Source organism: Mycteria americana, chromosome 7 (assembly GCF_035582795.1).
Source record: "Mycteria americana isolate JAX WOST 10 ecotype Jacksonville Zoo and Gardens chromosome 7, USCA_MyAme_1.0, whole genome shotgun sequence".
In the NCBI taxonomy this organism is placed as follows: Eukaryota; Metazoa; Chordata; class Aves; order Ciconiiformes; family Ciconiidae; genus Mycteria; species Mycteria americana.
Window position 1 is genome coordinate 28813329 of NC_134371.1, and position 15021 is coordinate 28828349.

At 51.7% G+C, this 15021-nt stretch overlaps 1 protein-coding gene across 2 annotated transcripts in view; it reads left to right on the top strand.

Annotated features, from left to right (window-relative positions):
• EPHB1 (EPH receptor B1) overlaps positions 1-15021 on the top strand; it is a 76349-nt gene that overhangs the window by 14815 nt on the left and 46513 nt on the right. For both annotated transcript variants that reach the window (XM_075507626.1, XM_075507627.1), the window contains exon 2: positions 11473-11537. In XM_075507626.1, the coding sequence (XP_075363741.1) occupies positions 11473-11537 (65 nt within the window). The remainder of the gene's footprint in view (positions 1-11472; positions 11538-15021) is intronic.

Below are 15021 nucleotides of genomic sequence, written 5' to 3' on the forward strand. Positions count from 1 at the left end.
GAGGGGGGGAAAATAATCCCCTGAACCTGCCTTGGCGCGGCTCCTGGTGCACAGATGGCTGTCCTCATGCTAGAGCCTTTTCTCAGCTTGCACCCGCGCAGGTGCTGGGGCTGGAGGCAGGGGTGTGCTGGGCAGGCTGGCTGCCAAGTGGTGCCTCCTGCCAGCATCCTCCTCTTACTCCTCCTCTTCTTCCTCTTCCTTGCCTCCCAGGGCCAGTGGGAGCTGTGGCTGCTCAGCAGCTCAACCGGCCGCTGCAACTTGCAGGAAAAGCTTGGCATAAGCACGGTCCTGAGCAAAATCTTGCGATTTAAGGCTGACTTAGAGCAGTGCTTGTTTTTCCTCTCTTCTCACAGAATACGGATCCCAGGGCTCCTGGTGTGGGGGAATGCGGGGGGACGGAGGACTTGGCGCTGCCTCTGTGCGTGCAGGAGCTGGGGGAGGCAGCCAGCAGTTTGCCCACTGCTCCTGGCACGGTTCGAAAGATGCACCAAGAGCTTATGAAGATGTGTCCTGAAGCCCCTGCTGTGCACCCCGCTGATGAAGGGCATCTTCCAAAGGGCCGATTGCAGTTGCTGGTAGCTGTTGGTGTATTCAGGCAAGGGTTTTACACAGCCCCGCTGGCCCATCAGAGCTGTTATGGCACCTTGCGTGAACAGGCATTTAGAAATCTTGGCAAACATGTTTTGTTATTTACTCAATGGACCAGCTGTCATGTGCATACGTATGGCTCAGATTTATAGTAAAATTTTTGGGAGAGGATGTGGGATAGTTGCAGATCCTGGCCATTGGCTGTTTTGACCAAATCTGAAAGTGGAAAAAGAAAAGAAGAAAAAGATAAGTCCCGGGCAAAGCTGAGAGCGCCAAGGGATGCGTTTGCAGGGCATTTTGGGAAGCAGCATTTGGATGTGGGGCCAGGGCAAAAAAAACCCCAGTGGGGTCTGCTCACGGGGGCTGCTAACAGGGTGCTCTGCCCTTTGAGAGACCTGTTGGCTTTGCCGCATCCCCTTTGCCATGCATGCAGCTTTATGACAGGGAGGGCTGGGCAGGCAACGGGGCTCTCTGCCAAGGCATCCCCAGGGGATGCAGGCAGAGCCTTCCCCCATCCAAGCCGTGTCCCAATACAGGCTTCCCCGTGCTGCTGGCAGCCCCGTGAGCTGCCGTGGCGGCACAGATTTATTTCCCTTTGCCTCTCATGCTCTTTGCCTCATTTGCACTTGCGAGCTGACTCCATATGGTGCAAAAACCGGAGAGACGATGCTCGGCACGGTGGCCGGTGCTGGGAGGGGAGGTGGTGCGGGGAGCCGCTTGCTGACAAGCTTTTGCAGTTTCTTGCATTTGAGGTTCAATATTTCCACCTCTGCCCCTTGACGGCTGTGCTGTGCGGCCAGCGCAGAGCTTGTCATTTCCAGCGGCAGCCAGAGCATCCCTGCACATTTCTGCTCTTGCTCCCGTGCCTACCCGCTCTCCCCTCTGAGACCGCCAGTGCATGAGTGGGGAATCTTCAGGATGCATCCTCAGACCAGCAATGCTGTTGCTGTTGTTCGGTTCTTATTTACACCTGAAAATAATTGGCCGGCATCCCTGAAGGCTTTAGTACGTGTCGGATGCTGCATTGAAAAATACTGGATCAATCTGGCTGCAGTGGTTCTGCGCCGGAGCTGTGCTGGCAGGCTCGCCCTGCGCTCGCTCTGTGCTTGCTTGTCCAGAGCTGGGGTTTTTCTTTGCAAGCCCCTAATTTTGGCGGGGGGATTTGGTTTCTGGCTCGACTGAGCCATCTGGCTTTGACTGTTGGCAGCCAGTGGGTTTGTCTGGGTGAAAAGGGAGGCTTTTCCCCAGAATTTTGGTGTTGGGGGGAAATGCCAAGGACTTGGCTGCATTTGGGAGGAGGTGTGCATGGGCGAAGGGATGCTGTTCTCTAACCCTGAGTCCCTCGATGGTGCTTTCTCGCTGTCTGAGCAGTCTGTCACGTTCATAGCTCATACAGAATCCCTTTGACATTTTAAAATAAGATCTAGTAAATAGGAGCCGGACGATGCCAGGCGCATCTCTTGTCGTGAGGGCTCTTTGACAGCATGGCTGGCATTTTAGATTTAGGGCTCAGAGATGCATGTTTTTGTAGCGAGCGCTAAGCTTTTCTGGAGAATGTGGTCCAAGACAATGACTCATCCTGAATCTCTAAAGAAGTGATGGCGTGTAGGGAAATGCAGGATAAATGTTTTGATTTTTGGAGCTTTCCTCATAGGCAGTGCTATCCTGGAGTAAGGCAAAATAAATCCAGTGGGGAAGGAGAGCAGCAGGGAAAGGGGACAGGTCTGGTGCATTAGTTCAGCAAAACTTACTGCACCTCTCCAGCGTTGCCTCTGCACTGGTGGCCTTGAAGGTTGGCTTTGTAGCTGAGCATGGTGCAACCCTAAGACATGTACGAGCATGCTGCTGGGGAGATCCCCCTGCAATCCCATGGGCGAATGTCCTGTGCATATCTAGGTGTGAAGACTGCGTGTCCTTTTAATTTATCCTAGTACGTGTGATTGCAGATGCTATTGATGTTTATGGCTGCTCTGTCTTCTCAGTCAGCTAATTCTGTATTTAGAGGCTATCGTTTCCAAGGGAATCCCAGTTGATTAGGAGCCCAGTTCTACTGAACTTGTTAGGCTTCCATGGCCCTTGTCTGTGAAATCTCAAACCCTGCTCTTCCCCCCCGCCCCCTTTTTGGAGCTCCTTGCTTTCTCATAGCATGATGAAGATCAAACCCCCTCTTCCCAAGAGGAGAGCTCCCAGCAGAATGTCCTTGTCTTGGGTGAACTCACTTGCTTCCATTCAACCTGGCTGGAGCACGCCATGTGCAGCCAACGCAGGTACATGGCTGTTGACCAAGAAGTGAGCTACAGAAAAGTAGCAGAAAATACGAAGTTATTGACATCACTCCCTGATGTTTGGTTTATCCTTGCCATCCCTTAAGGTGCTATGCCCCTGCTGGGATGTGCGATGGGTTTGGTGTGCTGGATCCTCCTCGCTCACTTGGCTGGTGAGATGGTTGTCTAAGCCAGCTGGTGCCCACCCAAGAAGTCCAGTGGTGTGAGGCTGCTGTGCCCAGCTCGTGCCGAAGCCACCCGATTGTGTGACAAGGGATAGAGTGTCCTCAGGCTCCTGACCTTCAGCCTTCATCTGCTTTGGCATGTGCTCCTGGGTGGTGATAGCATTGGACGGTGAAGAGCAGACGATTGCCCTTCCCCAACCTAAGCAATCCCTCATTCAAGCCAGACCTGCTCACACCACTTAGCTGGACCTCGAGCTGGAGGGTGCTACATCTCCTAGGCAGCCTCACAAGCTTTTTGGAGGGTAGGGTTTCTGGGAAAGCCTCTGCCCATCCCTGGGTGGCTAAGCTCCTGTTCCGTGTCTTCTGGAGGATGAAACGAGTAACTGCCAAGCTTCATATACAGTGATTTTTGGGGCAGGCTGCGGCGTTCAGTGATGTTTGCTGGCAACCCAGCCTCAACAAAGCAAAGATGAGAATTTAAATGCATAATGACATTGTTTTGGAAGACATTCTCCTGAAAGATAGCCTTGTCATCTTACAGCCCTGGATTGCTCCTCTGGTGGTGGTGTGGTGGAGGAGCTGGGCTCTTGGGATGCTTGGGTCTGTCTTGGTGGGCCAGAGTGTTTGTTAAAGTGCTTTCTCAGCCCTGGGTTCTGCTTGACTTCGAGTTGCCAAACGTATCTGCACCCATCTATAAATACTTATGTATGGACTGTGATCTATGTGTATAATATGTGTGGATTTTGTATATCCGTGGCCTGTGTGCAATTACAAAAATTATGCTATTGGTGACTGACTTTGTTACTACGGGAGCAAATGAGGTCCTTATATTTGGAAAATATTGGGTTACCTGTAACATGCCGTCCTGAGATTTTCCCATTGCCTCCAATGTCTGGTTTGAGCTTGGTGGATTAAAACGTGTTCCCAAATTTTCTAAAATAGGTTTACAATTTGGAAGACAAAAGATATTGAAAACCCTATCTTCTCTCTCTTATCTTTATATTTGATTTGGTCCCCTTTGTCTTTTTTCCCCCATGATGTGTGCTTTTTTTGGTAATTCTCTGCCGTTTCCTTCCCTCTCTCTTATCTCTCCCTCTGCAGTTCTCTCTCTGTTCCTCCCCCTTTCTCCCTCCCCCCTGTAATTTATTTGCAGGCAGGTTGTCTCTTTGATTTACTGTATCTCTCCTCAGTAGGATTATGATAAATGGATTGTATGGCTCCGACTGAGCTCGTCCAACACCATGTACCCGTGCTGGGTCAAGCGTGAAAACTGAGGGGAGATGCTGGTGCTGGGTCTCCTCTGTGTGGTCTACAGGGAGGAGTGACTGTTGGTAAATGGGACTTGGTCCTTATGGTCCACACTTCACGTCACCTCCTGAACTTTTTTAGCCTGTGTTAGGTGTGGGGCTTGGTGGAGGGGTTTTTGTCTGTGCTTTTCTCTTGCCTGATATGCCGGGTTTGCCGTGCGTGTGTGTATGCACGTATGCCTCCAAAAATTTAAGCAGGTATTTTATTGGGCACTTTCAAGCACATCAACCAGCATATTTCAATTTACTATATCCTGTTATGGATAGCGTTTGCTGCTTGTAATTAGAGTGTTTCATCCCGCAGTCACAGCAGGCAGCAGTTTATTGATAAAGTTGTTATATAGTTGCTGAGCAAACACCCCCAAATCTGAGCTTCATTAAGTTATCGCCTGCCCTGCTGCGATGCATCTTCATTGCGCGCTGAAATCCATGCCATTGATGGGAGATCCCAGAGGAGGTCTGGGGCTGTGCTGTGTGGCCACAGCTTAATGCATCCCGTCACAAATTGACACAGCACGCTCATCCTCAGCTGATATATATAAATTCTTTCCCTTCCCAACTGAAAGCGGGTTTTTTTTGGCCACTGCAGATCTTCTCCCGCTGGCTGGCGGCTGTGGATGGTGGTGGCACGGCTGAGATGTCTTTGCAGAGCAGGCACGGCTGCTCCTCTCCCCGGAGAGGTTCATACAGACCCCAAAGCATCAGTGGTTTCCTTTAAAATACAGGCAGAAAATGTTCTGTGTTGACTTGTTTTGTTGTTGTTTAGCGCATCCTCTCCCTTCTTGACTGGGTTTGTTATTCGGCGGGTAATCCTTCATAACAAACCCGCAGGAGATTGATGGGGAGAGCTCGTTATGTGCTTCCAGAGCAGTTTCACCATCATTCTGTAGCAGCAAAATGCACCATTAAAGGCAGAGAGCCATGGGAATGATGGGACGTAATTAGTTGTTGCTGTAATATTTTTGATTGAAAGTGTATAGATACTGTAAGCGGCTCTTTCGGAAGCTGGTGCTCTCAGGAAACTGTTAAGAAGAGCAGTGCTTATCAAAGGGGAGAGGCTGATCCTGCTCTTACCTTGCCCGCCTCTCCAGTGCTGTAATTAAACCGTCTGGGAGATGTGACGGCGTTCGCGCCATGCAGCTGCCGGCTCCTTCACGGCATGAGGGGCAAGCATTGGCGCTCCATCCCAATTAGGAGCAGGAACCAGATGGGGAGGCGTCCTGCAGAAGAGACTTTTTGGGGGGGATGTGCGCCCAGCAGCTTGCCACCTCGGTGCCTGTGGCAGAGCCTGTGGATCTTGTGTTCCTGCTTTTTCCCAGCTTAGTCTGAAGTTCAGGGTATATTGAAACCTTGCACAGGTGAACCTGGACTGTGTCTGTGGGATGTTGTGGTCAGAAGCATGGTCATGGAGAGCAACCTGGGATTACTTGGGCAACCTCCTGGTGTGTGCTTGAACCCCTTCGTCTATGGGGAATAGTGAGAATTAAATTCAAATTATTCCACTGGCACCTGTGGGACTTTCCATTGACATCAAGAGGTGTGATGCAAACCATGAGCATGTAGGTAGCGGTGATGAAAGCAGTGATGATGCAATCTGGGCTCGACTTGAAGTCATGACAACCGCGGGAAGGCAGAGCTTGCGGCATCATAGCAGTTAATGTTATTTAGTACTAGTCTTTGTAATAAAGTGTCTTGGCTCTGTTTCTCTATTGTTCCCTTTCTCTGGTAATGTCACCAAACTTGGACAGAAGCTTCCCAAGCTGTGCGTTTGCCTTGGGCTGATTTTGCTGAAGCTCTCAGGAGAGAAAGAAGGGGTAGAAAGAAAGCTTGGCATTTATGAGCATGAAATAGAGGGGAAAATATGGTGCTTTGCTTATGGAAAACAGTCTTGCTGTTGTTCCCCTTCATGCTATGGGGCTGGGACTGCCCAGGTGACATGCCGTGGGGCTGGACTGTGCACTGACCCCATTGGTGCTTGATCAGGCTTGCTTTGTGCTCTGTGCTGGCACATCGGGATGAGTCTCCGAAGATCCCACCTGCAGAGCATCCTCTGCCCCTCCGGACCGTGGACCTGAGCCCTGCACAGCCACGTGCACCCTGCCCCTCGCTTGACAGCTGCCCTTCCATCTCTCCTCTCCCTCCAAAGGTTCAGCTATCGACACGCACCTCTCCGCTCCCCACTCATCTTGGGGGGCTTATTTCCAGCAGCTGGCATCCTTTCCAAATCTCCCTCTACCCATCTGTTGTTATCAAGCCTCCTCTCTCCTTATTTTGCTTAATTTCTGTCTTTTTCCTCTTGGTCGTCTTAGACATGCCTGCGTCTGTTTGCATATGCCCAAGCATTTGCTTTCAAGTGCCTTAGGCTGGTTCCTGCCATTTTCTTCTTGTAAGAGCGAGAGCTGCTGCTTCTTGCCTTGGGAGAGGGACCGTGTCCCCAAGGCATCTGTTGAGGAGTGCAGCACTCGTAGAAGTTTCTTCGTGGCCTCCCTGAGCAGAAAATTTGTCATTGTATCTCTTTCTTTCCAGATGACAATGTTGAAATGTGATCAAGTTGGGTTGGCCTCCTTGCCTCCATCTCTCTGCCCATAGCCAGACACTGCTCCCTGCCAGGGAGAAGTCACACCTTCTCACAGTGTGATTGGCAGGAGCCTTCCACACTGGGGAGGTCTGAAATATGGGTTTCAGGCTGGGGATTTCAGGAAATAAGTTCCGCTTTGTTTTGGATAGTTCAGAAGGGTTTTTCTGGAAGAAGCTGAAATCCTAGGGTGGTTGGTTGGCAAGATAGCATCAGCTGGTGTGAAATGAAGGCTCCCATAGCAGATCCTGCACTGCCCTGCTCTGTGCCTGGCTATTCTCACCCCAAATAACTTATTTTATCCCTGCCACTTGAATAATGCCAGCCCACCCTTTGCTTCTCTGAGATGCAGGTTATCCTGCCGCAGGCATCAGCTCCGGCTACATCTTGCACCCATTTGCCTGGGAGGGTGTGGGGAGCCTGGGACGGCAGCAAGTCCTCCCCGCCTGGATCGTGTGAGTGCCATCACAGATGGATGCGCTGCTCGGCATCGAGGATGCTGGTGCATTCTAATTGCTGGCATCTTTACTCGTTACGAGTGTAATTGTGAGTAGACGTTTGTTTTTGTATTGATAATTAGGGACTGGAACAGATGGTGAAGGCTTAGTTTAAAGTAATGTGTCCATTAAAGAAAATCTACTGTATACAGCTGAAGATTCTTCACTCTAAGAGAGCTCAGCTCGCCGTAGCAGAGCTTGTCTTCTCCCTAACGAGGGCTTCAGCCATTACAGCCTGGTCAGCAGCCTTCAGTGGAGGCTCAGGTCCCGAAGACTCCTCCAAGCGAATGTGTCGAGCTCCTTCCCGGGCAGAGCATCCCTGGGGCATCTGCCGTGCCCACATGCATGGTCAGGCGTGGAAGGAGTTCCTGGAGGAGTGGTACCTTGAGCAGGCAAGGGGAGGGCGGCATCTTGCCCATGCTTGCCTGCTGGGCACTGAGCCTGTCCGCTGGCATGGTGGAGGTGTGGGTACTGGCTGATGCAGGTGGACAGGCAGCACGTGGTTCACCTGACATGGCTAATGATGCTGTGCTAGATGTAGAAGGCATGGGAAGATGATGTCCCCCTGCATGGGGCTGCCCAGCCTGAGGGGACAAGCGCATCTCTCCCAGCAGGACCCACCTGCCCCAAGCAGGGCCCTGGTTAATTAATACCCAGTGCCAAATATCGAGGACTGGTCTTTGCAGAAGGATGAGGCAGTCAAGAGGAGCGCAGGATGAGAGGTGCGAGGTGTCCGCGTGGCTTCTCTGCTGATTAATGATGCTCAAGGCACTGGCCCATGGTAATCCCCTTGTTAGCAGGCAGAGCAAAGGGATTTTACTGCCTGTCCTCCTTTGCCTGTTCCCAAGTGATGAATGGCCGGGGGGGGTGATCCCCATGTCCCCCGACCAGCAGCAGTGTTTTGCAGCCAAGAGAGGGAGACCTGAGCACTGGGTGTCCCCCCGTTCTCTGCGGGATCTTGAGGTGAGGGGCACCGGTGTCTGCAAGCCACCCCCTTGCTGAAGGCGAGTGCTCGGCAGAGCCTTAGCCCTGAGCTGCCTGGCCATAAACATCCCTGCGAGGTTTCCCCCAGGGTCACACTGTCAGTCATACATCCCAGAAGATGAAGTAAAATCCAAGATTTCCTCCAAGAGGAAATAGCAGAGGTCAATGGGAAGTTGCTTAGCCAAGTGCTTCTGGTGCCAGTACCTCTGCAGTCACAGGGTTTGGGTGAGCTCAGCAGGAATTTGAGCTAAAAGGGGGGATTTAACCATTTTATTTTATTAAAAAAAAACAACCAACCAACCAACCAAAAAAACCAACCAAACTGTTTTGCCAGGTTATGGATCTTCTTGTATATGGCAGTGTCCTTGGGAGTCAGGGCAGGATCTGAGCAGGAGATGGTCTGTAGAGGGTCAGGCTTTTAGCCGTGGCTCTCAGCCCTCTTTTTCCTTGGGTTTGCAAATTGCTTTAGAAACATAAAGCTGTTGAAGTGCAAGTTATGCATCTGCGGTGGAAACTTTGCGAGCACAACCTCCCTGACCACAGGCCGTGCAGTTGCCTTAGGACTCCGGAAACCTCCAAAGTGAAAGCTTCTCTGTGGTTCTTTTCTATTTATTCATTGATTTCTCTATTTATTTAGTTATTTTGAAGTCTCCTGCTTTGGGAGCTGCTGTGTGCCATTCTGGCATTGCTGTTGTCCTTCCTGCTTTCTTTCCAAAATGTGGAGCATTTGGGGAGGAACAGAACAGGAGAGAAGGAGTGAGATTTTGGGAGGGAGCTGCTGGGAGAGATCCTGGTGGATGCCACCTTGGAGCAGGGCTGGTCCTTGCGTGCTACCGTCCCGCACCGCAGCTCTACTTTATCAAAAGTACATTCCACTGTCATCGCCCCACTGAAAAAAAAACCACCCAGGGAAGGAAGCTGTGAGTGCATGGGACAGGAAGGGAGATGATGGAGTGAAAATCCTTTCTGAATAAACTCTTGCAAGAAGTGCCTTTCCTGTAACTGAGCGTGTCCTTATTTACCCCAGAGGGTGGGTGAGCCGGGTCTGGGTGCCAGCCCGGCCACGTTCCCTGTGTCACCCTGGACTCTGCTGCCTCAGTTTCCCCTGCATCGCACAAGGGCACCCTGTTTGCTGTGGGGAAAAACACCAAGCATTTTAGGGGCTCTCAGAGCATCCCTCCCCACGTAGCCCCTCTGGGAGGAGGGACTGGGAGATGTTTGCACAGCCTTTCGCTTCCACCTTTGCATTGATTTATGCATGGGCACATCTGCCTGCTTATCTGAAGGGCCGTAGCGAGGATTAATGACTGCTTAACGAGGCACGGAGCTGTTTGCAAGGGAAGGAAAGCTCAGTAGCTGTGGGAAGGTGGAGGGCAGTGGGAGCAGAAACTTGCTGGAGATCTGGAGCACGAGCCCTCAGCCACGTTTGGGGCCAGGGAGGAATTGCAGGTGGATGTGTTGTTTTTAGCTGGCTTCTGTCAAACAGAAAGGGGCTGAAGCTGCAAATGGAGATGTGCTGTGGTGGCGTGAAGGCCAGCACACTTGTCTGTTCCCTGCATGGACCACGGGTGAAATGTCTCCTCTCCGAGGGCACTGTGAGCAGGAATGGGCACTGTGCAAAGCACCACGCAAACCGTGGGTGCAACGGGCTGTGGGCTTTGAAGCGCACCCAGCAGTGCCACAGCAGCATCTTGGGACCCATTAGGGGTGCAGAAGCTTTGCAAGCTCCCAAAGTGCCTTTTCGCCCCATCTCTGAGGGGCTTGCCTTGCTCTCCCTGCCTCTGTGGCCCCGCTCACCCCTCTGGGAGCCAGGCCAGGTCGGCAGCTCCAGCGGGGATTTCAGGAGAGGGAGTGTTTATCACTCATGGCAGGGCGGGGAGTTCCCGGTCATGCTTCTCTGGCTTCCCATCCTGGAGCAGCCGGAAAAAGGAGGGATGGGAAGATTAATAGGAATCTCATTTCCCGCTTGTGATTGCTGGAGCAGGTGCGGAGAGATTAAAAGCACCAGTCCGGTGGCAGTTCATATTCCTGGGCTGATTTTTATTTCCTGACCTTTATTTCTCTGGTTGCACCTGTTTTCCTGGCGCAGCAAAGCTGCTGTGAATACCTGGGACCACAGGGGCAAGGGGAGGAACAGGGGATGCTCAGCTATGCCAGCCGGCAGAGGCACACCTCCTCCCATTTGGTTGAGACACAGGAATCGAGGAAATTAATCTGCATGTCTGCTTGCTGCAAACAAATAAATAAAACCTTGAGGATTTTTCCCATCTGTTTCTATATGTTGTTGCTCTCACTATTATTCTTGTTGTGTTTTGTTGTTTTTTTTTTTAAAGAATAAAAGTAGGGAAATGTCAGCTGTATTACAGCTTTTAAATATTTCCCACCAAATCTGCCATCAAAAGACCCCTAGCAGAGGAACACCACTCCAACGATGTGATTTTTATTTGCGTATTTGAAAATCACTCTGACAAATAATAACTGTGTGCAGTGACAACTCAGGGTACCAGACAGAGGTAGTGCGTAAAAGGGGATGTCTAATGTTGCAGAGTGAAGCAAGTAGCTGCAAGCGAGTCGGATGGGACCCGCCGAAAAGCCTGTACGGAGGCGCTGGGGGAGAGGGTGCCCTCCGCCCACGGTGGGAGACTTTCCCCCAGCCTCTTGCTGCTTCCAGGGAGTTAATGCAAACTTACTGTTCAGCTTTAGGCACGGTTTTGTACGTGCATGTAACGACTTCATGAAATGCAGCATGATTCTTAATTTTTAAAATTTTTTTTAGTTGGTGATGCTATTTTCCTTGTCTAGGCTTGGGAGGGTCAGAGATGGCAGCGTGGGCTGGGTTCAGGCTGTGCCTCTTTGCAAAGAGTCTTGTCCTGCATCGCTTGCTCTGGAGTGAAGCTGCCCTTAGTTCATTAGATGTATTAGGGTACCTGCTGCTTTATTTCTGAGCAGCTCCAAGGGTCAGATGCATACTCCGTGAAAGCAACAGAATGTTTTTCTGTGGCTCTGTGCTCATAATGTCATTAAAAACTTCAGGAGTAACTAGTTTGCTTTCCTTTTCTTGTGTTTCCTCAGAAACTTTGATGGATACGCGGACAGCGACAGCCGAGCTGGGCTGGACCGCCAACCCTCCTTCGGGGGTAAGTGCCACTTGTCCTGCAGATCCTTACATGATCTCATGGGGTTCACACTATTTGTCTTAAAACGCTGGTGGGGAGCTGGGGAAGTCGCGGTGGGAGCAGCGGTGCCCCATTGGGCTGGCGTGGGGCGGCCAGGGCATTGCTGTGCTGAGCTGTGTGGCTGGGCCAGGGCCAAGTGTCCCTTCCCTGAACCAGTCCCGGGGTCTTGGTGAAGATGGAGCTTTTCTCCATCCCTGTGCTCTCTCCTCCCCTGCCTATCCTCCTCTCAGGTGAAGGGTCCGGCCCCATCACTGCTCTCCATCCCCCCGCTCGTGCCTTCCCTCTCCCTGTGCCAAAAGGCTTGTAATTAGGAAACATTAGCAGGCTCAAAACAGCTTTCATACCTGGAACATCATCCGTAATTGCACTCGGCAGTGCTCTTCCCTGGCTATTAATGTCACTTTTATGAAGTAATGAGGAACAAAACACCCTGAGGCACTTAAAACATCTTTTTTATATAATACGAGCCTTTGAGGAATGGAAGCATAAAATAACCTGACTCACATTCCCCTGGCAGAGAAAGTGAGAAATGGAGCCAGGGGGGAGAGGAGTGGTGGTGGGAGGGGATGCAAGTTGATGGATGGGCATCACAGTGGGACAGGCAGCCGGTCGGGCAGGGATGGGTACAGCAGTGGGGTTCGTCCCCGGGGCCTCCAGGGCATGGCATCAAAGGGGAAAGGATGCCAGCCTGTGTCTTTGTTAGGGTGTGACTGACTTGGCCAGGTCTTGAAAAGAAATGAGGTTGCGCACTGTTGCCAAAGCTGAACCACACATGCAGTGGGCATGAAATCCTCTCCAGGCACATCAGAGGCCCTTGAAACGTGGTGCTTTGCCACTGAATTGCTTTGGAAAAAATGTGGGCCCAGATAAATTGCTGGCAAAATGCAGGGGGGCCGCACGCAGGTGATGGAGACGGGATATAAATAGCTGCCTGCAGCTGCTATCACTGAAAGCCCGCGCAAGGCAGGCGGGGAGCTTGCGTCATAAGGCACGGTGGTCTCGCCCTCTGCGGAGCAGCAGAGTGAAGCCTCTCCCCAGCCCACATCCTTGCATCCCTCCATGTGCATCCCTGCATCCCTCCAACTCTTGCTCCTCTGAGAGTTACTGGTGAGTCTTCTCCTTTACAGGAGTGTATATTAGATCTTTCACAAAGTATTTTAAAATATCAAGTCCTTTATTTAAAAGACATAGGGTCAGTCTGTAGCGTGTGTTGGAGAGCGTGACTTCCACTGTGAAGTCTGCTTGCTTGTGGACTGGGCTTTTCTTTCTAGCATCAGGCGCTCTGGTGGGTGGATATGGGGCATCTTAAGGTGTATTTTGGACTCCTGGAGTGAAACCGCTGGTAGGTATCATGTCCCAGCTGAGGCAGGTTTTGGAGTAGGTTGGATGCCAGTTGAAAATAAGCAATGTCTTCCTCTTGCTCCAGGCATGCAGTAGTCTTTACAAGCTGCCTGGTTACAGCACTGAGTTTTAGGGTTTGTCCTGTTTAATAGTTCACAACAAATATTTGAGGGCAGATTTTTGCTGCTTCTTGGCTTGTCCCACGGTAATGACCAGTATTTGGGTGAGGCTTGTCCAGAGTGCAGGTGCCAGGGAGGGTTTGCAGACTGTGAACCATCCAAGCAGCCTGGCATAGAGATGCTAAGATACACGTGGGGATTTCTACTTGTGTTGGAGTCAAAAGAGACCCCAAACTTGGTTGCTCTTTTCTTATTTTTAGTCTTCAGTTCCCAAAAGCAGCTACCCTATGGCTGTGCTATTTCTTTTTCACCCCAGACTGTTGAAAGCCGGGGTAAGAAACCAAAGCTTTCCCTCTGCCATGCTTTCCTCCATCCAAAAAATGAGAGTGCGCCGGCAGCCTTGCTTTGGGGCTTAGCAACAAGCCATAGCATCACAGGAACAAGTGAAGAAGAGAGGAACCAGAGAGGGAAGCCAAGAAACAAGAGGGAGAAGAGCAGCAGCTGTCTATAAATGGGACCTTCCTGCTCCATGGGACCTTTATGCTCCTTGGGGCAGGAGGGAGGAGACAGGAGGATGGGAGAGGGGCTCCTGGCTGCTGCTGGATTCTCAGCTCGTTCTCCCAAGCTCCTCTCATCTCTCTTGGGGCTGGAGGTACGGGGATTTGATGAGCCACCTCTCCTGACCCTGGGGTTGCCATCGGCATGGGCTCCGTGCAGGCTTTGGGTCCCTTTGGGTGGTGGCATCCCCCTGTGGAATGCTGAGTTCCGAGTGTGACTGTTCACCCTGGCTCACAGATGTGCCCTGAGCCTTGGCAGGGTTGTTGACGTTAATGCTGGGGCACGGATGCCAGCTGGGTGGCAAGGACTGTGGTCCCTGGGGACTGGCTGTGGTGGGACATGGGCTCTCCTTCTGCTCTCCCCACTGGACGTGCTTTAAATCTCAGTGGAGATGGAGAAAAACATTGTCTTAATCCCTGGCTCCCTGTGAATTATTTAGCGGCATCTTGTCAAAATGATGCGTTCATCTCTGTTAGGGCATTGATGGCAGCAGCTGCTGGCACTGTAAGTCCTTCCACCCACGGGGAACCTGCTGCTCTTCAGTGTCTGGTTGCAGGAGGGCTCAACCCAAGGGATGCCCAAGGGAGCATCAGGATCTGGCCCCAAACCCGCATGAGGGTTTTCCAAGTGGCATTTCATGTCGTTTCCAGCTGTGGGCAGCCCTGCGTGCTGGGCACCTGAAGTGCGGCAGGGTCCGCTAGCGGGTTTTGGCTCTGAGTTTTGAGGCTCTGTTTGCAACCTCCCTGTGTCCCGCCCCCCCCCCCCCCCCCCCCCCCCAAAACAAACAAACAAACCAGCAAAGTGCAGGGGATGCCCAGTGGAGGGAGCTGGCTCCCTCATGGGCACCATGAATAAAAGGATAGCAGGTCAGGTCCCCTCCTGTGCACCTGGCTGGGGTACAGGACCTGGCAGGCAGGATGAGGTGGAGGATTCCCACAGCAAAGACAGTGGAGCAGTGGGGCTGGTGTTACGCTGGCAGGCGAGTGCTGGAAGAGAGCTCATTGTCTGGCGTTAATTGGATGACAGGGCTGTAATGCAAAGCCCAGGTGGGAATGGGAAACAATGCCAACCCCCTTGGTTGGGGAGGACCTTGCATCTTTCTCGTGTGAAAAGGTGTCTGGAAATGAAAGGGCGCTGAATCCGCAGTCTTGTCCAGGGTGGAGAGGGGTTTTTGCAGTGCTTTCACGGCATGGCATGGGAAGGGAGAGCTCTCAGCTGGATGTGTGAGGTTTTATTGCTGGTTTGGTAAACATCGCTTAACAACAATGTGCAACCTTGAGCTGTGATCTTTGCTTAAGCTTAGCAGAGCCGAATAGGTAGACCCGGGAGCAAATGTTCTGTTGTGCTTGTTGGCAGCGTGCAGAGGACCCTGCTTGGAAAACAAAATAAAAACCTGTATTTTTTTACATCAGGGCTGTGGTTTACAA